This window comes from Gossypium hirsutum, chromosome A13, assembly GCF_007990345.1.
Source record: "Gossypium hirsutum isolate 1008001.06 chromosome A13, Gossypium_hirsutum_v2.1, whole genome shotgun sequence".
NCBI classification, from domain to species: Eukaryota; Viridiplantae; Streptophyta; class Magnoliopsida; order Malvales; family Malvaceae; genus Gossypium; species Gossypium hirsutum.
In genome coordinates this window covers 110,576,663-110,592,704 of record NC_053436.1, presented here as the reverse complement: position 1 = coordinate 110,592,704, position 16,042 = coordinate 110,576,663, and the positions used below count along the sequence as shown (strand labels likewise).

The 16,042-nt window shown below is 33.2% G+C and overlaps 1 protein-coding gene and 1 long non-coding RNA gene across 2 annotated transcripts; both read left to right on the top strand.

Moving 5' to 3' along the window:
* Positions 1-1,084: 1,084 nt before the first annotated feature.
* On the top strand, positions 1,085-2,549 carry LOC121212667 (uncharacterized). Its single transcript, XM_041085904.1, has 3 exons — positions 1,085-1,178; positions 2,091-2,321; positions 2,434-2,549. The coding sequence occupies exons 1-3, from the start codon at positions 1,143-1,145 to the stop codon at positions 2,506-2,508; spliced, it is 342 nt and encodes a 113-aa protein (XP_040941838.1). The 5' UTR covers positions 1,085-1,142; the 3' UTR covers positions 2,509-2,549.
* Positions 2,550-4,017: 1,468 nt separating this feature from the next.
* Positions 4,018-7,843, top strand: LOC121212668 (uncharacterized). The gene is made up of 2 exons (XR_005907923.1): positions 4,018-6,039; positions 6,753-7,843. It is a non-coding gene; the product is annotated as an uncharacterized lncRNA (long non-coding RNA).
* Positions 7,844-16,042: the final 8,199 nt, after the last annotated feature.

Below are 16,042 nucleotides of genomic sequence, written 5' to 3'. Positions count from 1 at the left end.
ATTAATTGTTAGTACAATTAAATTCTCTCGTTAATTTGTTGGATGTCATTTAAAAAAAAAATTCAATTGATAGCCACAATGAAACAAACTAATGATGTAGTAATATAAGTATGGAATTTAACATGAGTTTGACTTGTATTTTTAAATTTGAGAAATAAAAGTGACTAACTTCCTATAAATAAAAGTAGGAAACTAAATTTTAAAAGACGAAGGGTAGAGTGATTAGAATATATTTTTATATTTTATAATTTTTATTACTATTTTAATGAATTTAGTATTGTATTCAAATAGCGGATTTGGTCATTAGACAAAAATTTTTAAATGGATTTAATCGGTGGTAACTTAGTTTATAAATGAAAACGGATTGGATTTTAAATAAAATTTGTGTAAAAACTTCATCCTCTCAATTTTGGAGTTGAGCCAATTGATTCTTTTAAATCCTCTTTAATTCAAAAGTAAGGATTAGGACAATTAACAAAAAAAAATCTTTTTCGTCTTTGTAATAAATTGTTTATATAAAACAAATTAATCTTCAATGTGTACATATTTTTATCAATTTGGTCTTGATTTGGAAAAGATATTTAAAAATTTATAGAATTAAAAAAAAACCTTTTAGTTTCAAATATATTAAATAGTCATAATTGCAAAATCTAATAGTTGAATTTATTATTATACCAATTAAAATTATTTAATTGAAAAGAAATATTAATGTTATGATTAATTGTCTCACTTTTGAAATGACTGTAATTAGATGCTTTTAAGTTTTTTAAGAAGGAATATTTGGTCAATATCAAATTGGGAGGACTAAAGAAATAATTTTTTCCATCTTTAATCAAATTTTATAAAATTTACAAATTTCCTACCGCTATTATCCTTGACCGCACCGGGATGGCGCAAAGAACAACAACAACGACAACAACAAAAAAAGTGAACCGGCTTGACAGCAGCCCAAGTGGTATGAATGAATGTCGTTGAGATAGCTACTGATTTCAAAGCACAGGAATGGGTTTTACAAAGAGAGAAATGATAGAAGTCCACTTAATTTGTTTGAATGTTGGGGTTTCAATTCAACGAAATGACGCCATTGTTTCTTCACTGGGAGGTTTCTGCTTAAGCCATTACCTATCTACATTGCTGAAGCAATGGACTGCCAATGTTGTTCTTCTGGTATTGGTGAAGTAAGTAATTTTCTTACCGGTTAGAAATTATGTCAAATTTTGTGTTTTGAAATCGAATAGCTATGGTGATCGATTGGTTGGTCTTGTTACGGAAATATTGAATCTTCTGATTCAGTTACTTTTTGTGTTAATTTGTGATTGGTATTAGTTTAGACTTGTGGTTTCTTTGAAGAGACAATAGGTCCATCATGAGAATTGCTTACTTGATTAATCTTTAATTACTGTTTGACTTTTTTTTAATGGAAACGATTTAAGAACCCAGAGACAAATTTGTGTTTTTTTTTTTATGTTACATACTAGTGAAAAATATTTATTCTTATTTTTAGTGGTCTCTAGTTTTTTTTGATTTGGTAGCAGAACATAATCTTTATATTTGATATTTTTTTTAATTTTTTTTTCTTTTCTTACTCAATACATGTAAAGTCCACTAGGATATACAGATAAATGCTTGTTAATAGTACTATTAAACGTGAGTTCAAGCACACTGATGGAATACATGGTATCTTATTCTTAGTTCATCAGTGACATGTGACTACTAGGGAATGGCTTAGGATATAGAGATAAATGATTGTTAATAGTAGGCTGATGGAATACATGGTATCTTATCTTAGTTCATCAATGACTTACGAGACTACTAGGGAATGGCTTAGATATATAGATAAATGTATGAAGATAAATGCTTGTTAATAGTTCAATTAAATTTGGCTAATTGAATACACAATATCTTATTCTTAGTTCATCTATGACATATGAGGCTACTAGGAATGACTTAGAGAATGGTAAAGGCAAAGGGGTAAACTCTTAGAAGAGCTATTTTACGAGCAATTCTGAAATTGACCCATCATTCATTCGTGAAGCCGATTGCTGATGATGAAGTGTTTTCACCTTCACTGACGTTTCCATCTTTGCCAGTGTCTGTGTGGGAGGATGATGAAGGAGAATAAAATGCTACAATTGCATATGAAACCTCCAACCTCTTCTACATCTTCCTCTTTGGCCTGCACTTTCTTGTCCCTCTCAGGCAATCCTGAGACCATTGGAAATGCTAACAATGGTCTAATTTTCATGATGAAGACCACTTTGCTTTCACCAACTACACTCATTGCTCTCCATGAGAAGAGCTTGGACTGGAAGGTTTATCTGGTAAATCACTAATTCGATATTTATGCCCTTGCTAGAAGCAAGGTAGTTTGGACTCCATAAATCGTGCACAAACCATTTCTGCTAACTTGAGGAAATTGTATCTGTTTGACAGGAAGATATTAGCCATTGTGATGGCAATTTATTGGAACTCTGGTACAAGGAGAGTTGCATAATCTCTTATTTATAGCGCTGTTTGAGACCAACTATTCTTAATCTTTAATACAAATTTGGAAGGTATTTTCAATATAGGAGGTATTATCAAATATGGAAGATTTCTAATATGGAAGGTATACCTTCCATATTTGATTATATCTTTTATATTTGAAAATACCTTCCAAATTTGTATTAAATGTATAATATATACCTTCCATATTTGATTATATTTTCTATATTTGAAAATACATTCCAAATTTGTATTAAATTTATACAAATATGGAAAGTTTATTAAATATAGAAAGCTTATTCAAATATAGAAGGTATATTCATGTATATCTTGATGTTTGAATATTTCCACGCGTGGTAGATCTATTTGTAGCAAATAATTGGTCTCAAACAGCTTTACAAATACAAGATCGTGCTACTCGCCTTGTATCACATTTCTAGTCAATTGACTTTCATATATGGATTTTTATGTGAAGATGCATGAATTAAATATTCGAATATTAGGTTATACATAAATATACTTTCTATATTTGAATATTTAATACTAGTATCTTTACATAAAAATCATATAAGCATAGCATAAAAACAAATCATCTAAAAGACATTTAGGAATACAGCAAAGTTTCCATACATAGAAGATGTATTAATACCTAAGCACTGCATTGTACCCAAAAGATAGAAAAGCATGGATAAAATGCTTGGTCTTCTTTTAGCAACTTGTTCTGTATGTCTATTTCTTTATGCCTATTATGGTATGTCTATAATGATTCGTATGCATGCCATATAAGCATATAAACCTTTAAACATAAATTGCAAGTCATAAATTAGATATTAGCTGGCATAGACGAACTCTAGTCTGCTTGGAACTATCCTGTGTGCTATTCAATTTATCTGGTCTAAGTAGATGGTGGCATTGTTCGGTTCCCTATCCGAGCACGTCAGCATTTTTTAATCCCTGCATAATTAGTTTTCCTACATAATATAAATATATTTCTGTTGTTTTACTACCAGTCTAGAGAACAGGACCCATAGGGAGGGGAAACAAATTATTATGGTAAAAACACCTTTATGGTCCCTCTCAATAAAATTAGAGCAATTTAATCCCTATCAATTTCGAAAGTGAGCAACTAAGGACAATTAATGATGATGTTAATGTTTTTTGCCAATAATACATAACTTTTATAGGTATAATAACAAATTTAGCCCCCAGTGTTTGTTGTTATGCATAAGTGTTAGAATCTATAAATGTTGTGGGTTAAATTTATTTATTAAGATCAAATTAACAGAACATAAACTTTGAGGGTTAAATTTGCTATTATGTCAATAAAAATATATACAATTGACGAAAAGCATTAACATTGTGATTAATTATCCTTAATTGCTCATTTTTTAAATTGACAGAGATTAAATTACTCTGATTTTTTAGAGGGACCAAATTACTCAATAACGAAATTGAGAGGGATCAAAGAGGTCTTTTTACCAATTACTTCTCTTTGGTTTTGGAGTTAAATGGACACCCTAAAACTTATGTGTAAAGTTTGAAATCCTAATGCTAACATCAAAGACAACACTTTATCCCAATTCAACAAGAACTTTTTCCATTCATATTTTACACCAAATTGAAGCAAGTGAAGGACAATAATAGTTTATTACTTTCAAGAAATCTATTAGAAATGGCATAAGTCAAGTTTCCATCATTTTGAGGTATCAAAGAATTAGTTAAATGCATAATCTAATTGGTAATAACACTATCATCATTTGACAATCTGGTTGACTAAGAATTGTTTTCTGGGGAATTCTATGAATCAATTCAAGCAGTGTGTGCAAAGAGAACCGATACTAGGAACTATTAGAGAGTTAAAGGCAGAGATTCAGCCAGAATGTACTTAGAGATAGAAAAAACACGAAGAATATGTATTCTAATTCTCTATAAATGACATGACCAGATTTTTATGTGTTGTTACCACTAACCAGTCAAGTTAAGCATAGGCATGAATACATTTTTTCTTATGTTGTCTCGCTGTGTTATTTTTATTTTAAAACAAGAAAAACAAAAAGCGACTCGGAGCTACGTACGAGAATGCTTTTGAAGGGCCATTTTCATGAAAGGAAGATCCAATTTAGTACCTCTTATATATTGTTGATATGCTTTAGTAAACTAGGTGGAGCTTGATAAAAAAATAAGTTAGCTTTACTGACCTCGTTGGATTCAGTAACTTTATGAGCAGAGCTGATCTGCTTAAATTCGGGATTATGCAGCCCAATCTTTGTGGTATTTTCTTATTTGCCTGCGCTAGAACCCGTAGGTGCACAAGTGCAAAATTTCTTGAGAAGTAAGAACTCCGGCCGACAAATAACACCTGCCAAAATTCTTATTTATAGTCGGTCATAACATTTATGGAAAGCTGCATTTGTGGATTGTGTTAACACGTCGACACTACGAAGTCTTCTATCCACGTGTAATTGTTTAGTTTACATATTGAAGTGATTTATATGGTCTAGGTAAGTGGTAGAATAATTTAGGTAATCGCTCTTTTTTGCACCATAAGTTATTACTCTCACTAATTACACTTTTATTATTATATTTATAGATAAAAGTGTTACTTGGGCCTTGCATATTACTTGTGCATACTGCATAGGCACGATCATGATGCATTAAGTGTCATGACAAAGTTATCTGTGCGTTGTAAGGTTTGACCGACTATTTGCTCATGTTTTTTGCATTTCTATTTAAATTAGTTACTTCAAATAGAAATTGCTATGCCATGCTTTCCTTCCTGTAATAGATTTAAATAGACTATATTTTTGAATCAAATGTTGGACTATGGAGTTATTGGAATCCAAGGCATTTTAACCTTACTTTATTTGAAAGCAATACTGTAGAAATTTGTTGCACAATTTTCATGCTCTAATACTATGTCTAAAGAGGTCCAATTTATCATAATTGAGCCTACATATGTTGATATGGACGTGCACGGAACAGGATCGTAAGTTTTTCCAAGTCACGGATTTGGCCTAAGGCTCTAGACGAATGAAGGAGAACTTGGAGTTTGAAACAACTTGAAATACTAAAAAAATCCAAGTCAGATTTAAGAATTAAAAAGGGCAGCAATTAAAACAAGTAATAAAAGATAGAAAAAGAATAAGGAATCCAAATTAAATATTAAAAATAATTAAATAAGATCAAAACAGAATAACAAAGAAACGAAACAAGATAGATTGAAAGTGGCGTGTAGAAGTCCTAAGGAGCCTTGGAAACCAAATGAATTCAGAACCCCCTTCAAACGGCTCTAATTTTCCCTCTAAGAAAGAAAACTTGACAAGAAAAAACTTGAAGATAATCCCATAATCTGAAAAGATTGTTAAAACTCTTTTAAAAGAATGTTAGGTTTAATTCTACAAAAAAAAAAAAAAAACCTGTTTGATGTTGGCCATTCTTTAGGGAAGTTTCCAGTGAAGCCTTGCTAGACAGTTGTGTCATTGCGAAGTATCTACATTGACATCAGTTGGCTAACCATGGACAGCCAGTGTTGATCATATGATCTTCCTAAATCAAGTAATCTTCTTAGCCTATTTGAAATTGTGTGAAATTTTTATGTTTATATAACCAATTAACTTAACTAAAAAGCTGGAGGAAAAGTATCTTAACATACAAGTTATCATCATCTACTGAGTTGGTCTTGGTTTATGGCATAATATATTGAATTCTTTTGAGTTGATTAATGCTGTTGTATCTTTATTTTGGTTTACCTTTTTCTGGTTTAAAACTTTTTATGTGCTATTATGCATACCTTTGTGATTCTTTTTGGAAGAGATAATAGCTCCATTGACCTTGATAAGAGAGAATTAGATTCAATTATTATCCCTTTACTTGACTTGATAATAAGACATTGAATGTAAAGTGGGAAAGCAATTTGAGTTCAAGGAAACCCAAAGAAGACTTGTTGTCAATTCCTTTTTGAACATAATGTTTTTGCATAAAGAACTGATTTGTCCACTATAATATGGTTTTGCTGAAAACAACATAAATGGTCTGGAATTGTTTGTATTGAGTGCAATGGCTTCTACAAAGTTGTTTGTAACTTCATCAGACAACTCAAATTATCATCTTGGGCTGGATTTTTTAACAAATTTCATGCCCCTTTTCTTGCCTTCTTTTTTTTTTTTTTTTGCTTACCATATTATTAGACTGTCATTCAAGTAGAAAAAGGATTTGATTCTATTTTATAAATGTTCTCACATTTGTGGTTCCACGATTTTGCAAAGCAGAATACTCAATGCTTGGATATTTGTTGAATTTATTTGGTTACATATTTTCTTCAATGATTCAAATATTTGTAAAGTCCCTTCGTCGACGATAATGCAGCTTAGTTCATCAATGACATATAAGGCTACTAGGGAATGGCTGAGAGAATGTTAAAGACAAAAGCTAAACTCTTGGAGGAGCTGTTTTATGGTATCTGATCCATCATTCTTTCATGAAGCAACTTGGTGAAGCTGTGAACGTATTGTCACCTTCATTGACGTTTCAATCTCGACTGCAGAGGGCCGAAGCTGCAGAAGATGAAGAAAAATATGCTATAGCTAGCCTCTTCCACGTCTTCCTCTTTGACCTTTACATGGTAGCCTTCACCATGTAATTCTGGGTTTATTGGGAACAGTAGCAATGGTCTTGTTTTCGTGATGAAGCTAACATGCCTTCACTAACTACACTCATTGTTCTCCATTAGAAATGCTTGCAGTGGTAGGTTTATCTGGTAAATCATTGATCTGATATTGATGTCATTTCAAGAAGTGATGCAGTATCTTGGACTCCATAAATTGTACCCTGAATCATTTCTACTATCTTGAGGAAATAATCTGTATGACAGGAAGAAACTGGCTATTGTGATGCCAATGTCTTACTTATAAATAAGGCCTTTTGAAACCAACTATTTCATGATTGTATCAATTTTCAGTCAGAAATGAACTGTTAATTTAGCATAAATAAATTTTCCATACATGGATTCTTAAGTAAAGATGCAAGTATTAAATATTCAAATATCACATAAGAATCCATTTACGGAAGATTTATATTTGTTGAATTAACAGTTCATTTCTAGCTGAAAATCAATGCAATCATGAAATAGTTGGTCTCAAAAAGCCCTATAAATAAGAGATTGCGCTGCTCTCCTTGTATCCAAGTTCTTATCAGATGGCATCACAATGGCCAATTTCTTCCTGCCATACAGATAGTATTTCCTCAAGATGGATGTAGCGAAGAAATAGTTGATCTCAAACAACCTTATAAATAAGAGATTGTGTTGCTCTCCTTGTATCGAATTTCCATTCAATTGGCATCATAATATTTGGATAGTTAATCCCTGCATCTTTGCATAAAAATTCATATATGGAAAACAAATTTGCTCCAAATTAACTGCCTTTTCTGACAGATAGTGCATTCACTGTATCCTAATATTTAAATTCTGACAGGAATATGCCAAAAACACTGCATTTTGTGACCCAAAAGGTAAGAAAAGCATGTGCAGTATGCATGGTCTGTCTTTTAAGGCAACTTGTGGTGTATGTCTATTTCTTTTATGCCATGTATGGTATGTCTATAATGATTCATATTACCTTCTATATAGTCATATAACACCAAAACCATATGTGTATTGCATACCATACTTATGATGGTATAAACATAAAATGGTAAGTCATAAATTAGATATTAACTAGCATAGACCAACTCTAGTCTGGTTTGAACAATCCTGTGTGCTAATTTCAATTTATCTGGTCTGAGCAGGTGGGAACATTATTCAGTTCCCTATCTGAGTCTCAAAAACTTAATTTATGCTGAACTTCGGTTTGAAATGGACACTGAAAATTTATCTGTAAGGTTTAAATCCTGGTACTAACATCCAAGGACAAAGACATTTTACCCCCAATTTGACAATAACTTTTCCTATTAGTAATAGTTTATTTCTTTCAAGAAATCAAATAGAAATGGCATAAGTTTAGTTTCCATTGTTTTATAGTTTCAAAGAATTATTTATATACACCATCATTTGACACTCTAGTTGACTGAGAATTGTTGTCTATGGAATTCTATGAATAAACTCATGAAGAGTGTGGAAAGACAGCCAGTGCTAGGAAACCGGTAGAGAGTTAAGGCAGAGATCGACCATAATATACTTAGAGATTGAATAAACACAAAGAATTTGTATTCAAGTTCTATGTTAGTGACATGATTAGTGTAACGCCCCGTACCCGAGACCGTTGCCGGAGTCGAACACGACGTGTTAATAGACTTAATTCATTACTTAAACAGCTCATACAATTCATTTTAAAATTTCCAGGCAAGCTGGCTAACTGCATCACAGTCGCTTTAAAAATCATATCTCGAGTTCCGAAACTCGAAATCCAATTCCGTAAATTAGTACAGTTTATTAGTTAAAGTCTCCCCTGTTTCAGGGTTCGACTACTCTGACCTCTGTGTATTATGAATCAGATATATCCATCTACAGAGCTTCAATGACTATGCCGTTTGTCTCTAATAAAACTAGACTCAATAAGGAATCTGTACATATAAAGCATGACTTCTAATTATCTTTGTAAAATTTATGGTGAATTTACAAAGTCAGAACAGGGGATCCAGAAATCGCTCTGGCCCTGTTTCACAAAAATTTAAACATCTCATAAAATATAGCTTATATACCTGTTTCGATTCTTCCATATGAAAATAGACTCATCAAGCTTCGATTCCATATATTATTCATCATCTGATTGTATCTCTACTATTTTTAGTGATTTTTCAAACTCACATCACTGCTGCTGTCTGAATCTATTTTATGGTAAATTTTACTTATTTCATGGTTTCCATGGATTAGCTAGCAATTTAGCATACATAACAGCAAATATGATCATGATTAGCCATTCCAATGGCTAATCATTACCAAGCATTTCCATACCACTCAATAACCATATCATAAGACCATATACACAAAATGATTATAATGCTATACATGCCATACTCAAAATATACAAGCCATTATGCCAAGATGGTATACGGATAGTGTGAGCGAGCCTCCGACCGTTCTCGATTTCCGAGCTGGCTTGTCAAAACTACAAGGAATGAAAAGGAGGGAGTAAGCATAAATGCTTAATAAGTTCACATGCAAATAGCAAGTAACATAACCATATAAGCAAACATAAAACATCATTTGCATAATCATCACCAAGACATTCATATCACATTTTCATTTATCATCTTACCATATTGTTGTTATATCGATTTTTCAACCCGAGGGTTAAGTACATACCTGTTCAAAGTACCCATTTCACAACACTTAACAATACGTCCCTTTTATCTTGAGTATTCCTCCATTTCAGTAGAACTTTACCCGTTGAACACATCGGAATATAATTCGGATACATGGAAAGTTTGCACATAAGTGCCACATATGTAGCCAAGCTACCATGTAACCCGCCCATAAGTGAACTCGGACTCAACTCAACGAGTTCGGATGCCTAGTTACATCTCACGAACTCGGACTCAACTCAACGAGTTCGGACATTTGCATCCATAAGTGAACTCGGACTCAACTCAACGAGTTCGGATGCCCAATTATCCTAGTGACATGTCACTTGTATCCTAATCTATTCCTAAGGTTCAAACGGGCGTTTTCCTCGATCACACATCTTTTCCATCTTCCACGGAATATCGAAATTGATACTTCGGTGATAGTTCATACTCATCAAGTAATTCACATAATTACATATTATTCAACAATAACCACAAAGCATAATATTTCATGATAATAATCAGCATCATATCATATAAACAACATTAAATTGCTTAAAATGACAATTATGTTACTACATTTACACATGAACTTACCTCGTATGCGAAAATGGCTACTTTTACCATTTCGTCCACAACTTGGTATTTTCCCCATTTTAGCCCGAATTTCAGTTTTCCTTGCTCTATCATTTAAAATATAGTCTAATTAGGACTCACATTATTCAAATTGACCCAAAATCATATTTTGGAAAAATTAAAATTTTCCCCTAAACTTTTGCATATTTACACTTTTGCCCCAAAGCTCGTAAATTAAACTTCAGCCTATTTTCTTATGTTTTATGACATGCTGATCATTTTTCCCTTCTATGGAAACATCAAATTTTCACTCTAACATGTACTTATGACTATTAGGTATTTTTACCAATTAAGCCCTTTTGCTCGTTTTCACTTAAAACCGAGTAGCACAAGTTGTCTAACATAATTTAAAACCTCATATTCTATCATAAAACACCAAAATACACAAATTTCACCTATTGGTATTTTTCCAAATATAAACCCTAGGTTGAATTATTGCTAGCATAAGCTTAATTAAGCTACCGGGACTCCAAAAACGTAAAAATCATTAAAAACGAGGCTAGAACGGACTTACAATCGAGCTTGGAAGCTTGAAATGTGACAGCCCAAAGTTGACCCTAGTCGGGAAGTGGTTTCGGGACCGCTAAACCGAGTCACTAAAATGTTTGAATGCGATACTTATTGTCTAGAATATGTAATAATGAATGTGTGAAAATTTCAAGCTTCAATTTGGTTGATTTCATGTGAATTTAGTTAATAGGACTTATGTGAGAAAATTCTAAAATGTGATAGGTCAATGTGTGAGGACCTATTAGTGCATGTGGACAAAGGGGGGGACTTGCATGTCAAATTTCCCCCCCTAATGAGTAGTGGCCGGCCATGACAAGGAATGATGGGCAAAACATGTCATGAAACATGTTTTGTTAGTGGAAGAATAAAATAAGGAGTATGGGTAATAAAGAAATGGAAAACAAAAGAAAAAAAAATGTGTGTGTAGTGTTTGTCCCCCCCCCCCATTGCCGTGAGCTAAAGAAGAGAAAGGGGGAATTTTGTTCATCCTTTTCTCATCTTCATGCTTGCCAAAACTAGAAAGAAAAACAAAGAAAAATTTTCTCATCCTTTGGTTCATCCTTGGCCAAAATTTTAAGGAGGAAAGAAGAAGAAAGGTGAAGAGATTCGGCCATGCATGTAGCTAGGCTAAGGTATGTTTGATGATGTTCCATGAGAGGCATGCATGTTTTAGTTGTTAGCTTGAGTTCTACCTAACCCATGGTCTAAATCTTGCTATGTGATGGAAATGGCACTTGACCATGGATGCATCATTCTTGGTTGATGTTTGATGTTGTGGTGATGAGGCATGAGGATGAGTTAAGATTCGGCCTAGGTGGAGGTTGTGTTAATGCCATTGCATGCAAAATATGAAGCTTGTTAATGATGCATGTGATGATGGCTTGATGATTCTTGAACCTCCTTTTTAGCATTTTTTTTGTGTGAGCACATATGTGCATTGGTTGCTAAATGGAGAAGAATCGGCTAGCAAGATGTGTGCTAAGGCCGAATGTAACTTTGCATGTTAATGAGCAATGCATGTGTTAAATTGATGAAAAGGGGGAGGATGCTTTGCTAGTGTGTATATGTGTGTATTAAGTGTTGAAATCGACCCCAAAAATGGACATGCATATTCGGCCAAGGGCAAAGAAATTAGCTAATATGTTGTGTTGATGCATGATTTTTGCATGTATGAGACTTTAATGTCTAATGTATAAATATGGGCTAAGTGCCTTGTGTTCATCTTTTGATGCCTAAATGATGAAATCAATTTATTTGTTTGATTAAGCTCAAGAGCAAAGGGGAAATAAAACCGATAAAGGGAAGGAAAGAGTGGTTGAATAGCTAGCGGAATCGTTCGACAACACCCGAGGTAAGTTCTTGAGTAAGAGAGCTTAAATTTCGATGTGATTAAATCATGCTCTATGTGTGGCTATTGAGCCGAATGTGCAAGGACAATATGTGCCTTGTGTTTGAGTTTCGTAAACGAAAATGAAATATGAATGTACCATGAATTATTGTTAGATGTGCATGATTAATTGAATGCTGTCCGGGCTAAGTCCCGAAGGCTTTGTGCTAAGCGAATATATCCGGACTAAGATCCGAAGGCCTTTGTGCGAGATACTAAATCCGGGTTAAGTCCCGAAGGCATTCGTGCGAGTTATTAAAGCCGGGTTAAGTCCCGAAGGCATTCGTGCGAGTTGTTAAATCCGGGTTACGTCCCGAAGGCATTGTGTGAGTTACTAAAACCGGGCTATGTCCCGAAGGCATTTGAACGAGGAGCTATATCCGGTTAAATCCCGAAGGTACGTGATTTGGTAATGAATGAGCTTGCTGTAAAATTCCAGCGAATACTCGAAAAACATCCCAATATGGGGATATGTTACGTATGTGTTGAATTTAATCGAGCCCTTACAAATAAATGTTCGCTCAGTTGATAAACGAGCTATCGGCCTTCGGCTAAGTTAGTCTATTGTGTATGTGCATAAGGGTTGTTAATGTTGTGAAGCAAGTTTAATATCGATAAATTGCGTATTATGAAATATTCCGTTTAGCTAAATGTGTGATATTCTTTGTTTATGCTGGAATTCCTTGCTCAAACTTACTAAGCATAAATTGCTTACTCGTTACATTGCTCCTCTGTTTTATAGATTTTTGGTTCTCCAGCTATCGGACTCGGGATCTTGAAGTCGAAGTCGCCCACACTATCAAAGGCTCTTTTGGGTACTATTTTGGTTGAATTTTGTTATGGCATGTATAGGACTACCCATTGTTGTCTTTCGAGTACTTTATGAAATGTATAAGTGTACAGCCATGCGAAAATGGCTTGTAGAAGTGGAGTATGGCATTAGACCATTCGTATTTATGAATGTATAGATGGTTTCATGATGTAACTATAGTTGGAATGGAAGTGTTGAGCAAATGATCAGCCACTAGAATGGCTAAGTATGATCATATGTGGGCTTATGTATGACAAGGCCCTAGTTGGTCCATGAAACCCCAAATTAGGTAAGGTTCACTTTGAAAACAGAAGCTGATAGCAGCAGTGGTGTGGATCGGAAAAATCACAAGAATTCGTAGGAGTGGAATTAAATAGTGAATAAATTATGTAATCGAACCTTGATGAATCTACTTTCATATGGAAGTAACGAAACAATTATAGGAACAGTACAGTAAGAGATATTCGGGTTCTTGTGGAACAGGGCCAGAACAGTTTCTGGATTCCCTGTTCCGCCTTTGGAAATTCACTATAAATTGACCAGAGATAATTAGGGGTCATACCATATATGTATGGATTCCTCTCTGAGTCTAGTTTCCATAGAAACAAACGGTATCAGTATTGAAGCTCTGTGCAGAGAGATATCCCAGTCGTAATGGGAAAAGGTCAGTGTAGTCGACCCCTGTAACATGGGAGACTTTGACTAATAAACTGTACTAATTGGCCCGACCAAAAATTCTAGAAAAAAATACATAGGTGGGGACATGAGTCTAGTTTCAGGGAAAAATCACAAAACTGATTTTCGAGTTGTGAAACTCAAGATATGATTTTTGAAGCGACTAGTACTCAGACTGGGCAGTGTCTGGAAAAATTTTCAAGTTTGTTAACATCTCGTGTCCGACTCCGGTGTCGGTCTCGGGTTCGGGGTGTTACATGAAAAACCCTAGCCATGGTTTCTCCTTGCTATATTCGGCCATGGGGTTGAAGATGAGCAAAATTGGCTTTTAATTTTGTATTTTAATTCATTTTACCCCTAAATGACCAAAATGCCCTTACTACTAAACTTTTCAAAAATTCCATCCATGTCCAATTTTTGTCCATAGACTTAGAAATTGGTAAAATTGCTATTTAAGACCTCCTAATTAATATTTCAAAACAATATCATACTAGAAACTTCTAGAATGCAAGTTTTGCAAATAATTTGATTTAGTCCCTAATTTCAATTTAAGCACTTTATGCATAAAATTTCTTCACGAAATTTTCACACAATCATGCAATCATATCATAGACCTTAAAATAATCATAAAATAATTATTTCTATCTCGGATTTTGTGGTCACGAAGCCACTATTCCGACTAGGCCCAAAATCAGGATATTACAATTAGGTTAGATTTTCTGCTCTTTCGCTTTCTTTGTTTATTTTTCCTCTTAAACAAGAAAAACAAAGAAAGGGCTCGGAGCTGTGAAAGAGAATGCTTACCATTTTCATGAACCAATTAGTACCTCTTATATATTGTCCATATACTTTATTAAACTAAGTGGAGCTTCATAGAAAAATAAGTTAGCTTGACTGACCTTGTTGGATTCAGTGTAAAATGTTATGAGTTTGAGCTGATCTGCTTAAATTTGGGACTATTTTTCCCATTTGTTTGCACTAGATCCTGCAGGTGCAGTAGTGCAGAATTTCTTGAATACTAGATGACTTATCTAGGATCATAAAAATTGAAGTAAAGGTTGTTTGGTTGAGAAGAAAGTAAGAATTCGAACCATTGTAAGATGGTTTTCGGCGAATTAGCACCTGCCAAAGATCTCATTTATATGGAGCTGGTCGTAACGCTAATGGACTATTGCTTCTGTGGATGGTGTTAACACGTCGACATTACAAATTCTTTTATTCACATGTAATTGTTTAGTTTATTTCCATATTAAAACGATTTATGCGCTTTCGATAATTGCTTAGTTTGGTTAACCGGTTTGTGCACTAGTTTATTACAATTAGCATTGTCACTTGGACAATGCATACTTATGCCTAAGGCATTGCCATGATGCATTGTTTTGAGTCTTGTGACAAGCCGAAATTTCCACTACAGTTTCGGATTAATCTTCTTGATTCGTGAACTTTTTCATGTGCAATCCAGTTGAATGAACAATGATTAAAAGAATTAGAGTAAAGTGATATGAAGCGTATTTTTATTAGTGGATTTAGAGATTGATATTCCGGATGCAAATTCGTATAATGGATATACTCGGATTTTCACTTTTTATTTTTTATATAATAAATATGGATATTTAACAGTTTTGGATATTAGACAGAATTTAATTGATTCGGATATATAATTAGAAAATAATACATAAATAAACAGATTAGGATTTTGAATCAAAATTGTGTAAATCGATCTTTTTAGTCTTTCTCAAATTAGACATTGAGCAATTTAATTCTTCTAAAAAAGAGTAATTTAATCTTTTTAATTTCAAAAGTAAGCAATTAAGAACAATTCATTACGACTATTAATGTTTTCTGTTAATTGTCTATAATTTTAATTGACATAATAACAAATTAAATCTTCAATGTTATATATTTTGTTAATTTGATCCTTATTTTAGAAAATAATTAAAAAATGTATAAAACCTCAAAAAATATAATAAAAAAATTAGTTTCAAATATATATATAAATAGACAAAATGTGTACATTTTAATGGATAAAATTGTTATTTTTCTAATCAAGATAATGTAAAATTGACGAAAAAATATTAATGTTGTGATTGATTGTTTTTACATACTCATTTTTGAAATTGGAAAGATTAAATTACTCTGGTTTTTTAAAGATATCAAATTTAAGAGAAGCTATTTTTACCCATTTTTTAATTCCAAATTTATAAAAATTACAAATTTCCCACCCGCTATTATCCTCGGCCAGAATGGCGGCAAAGAAC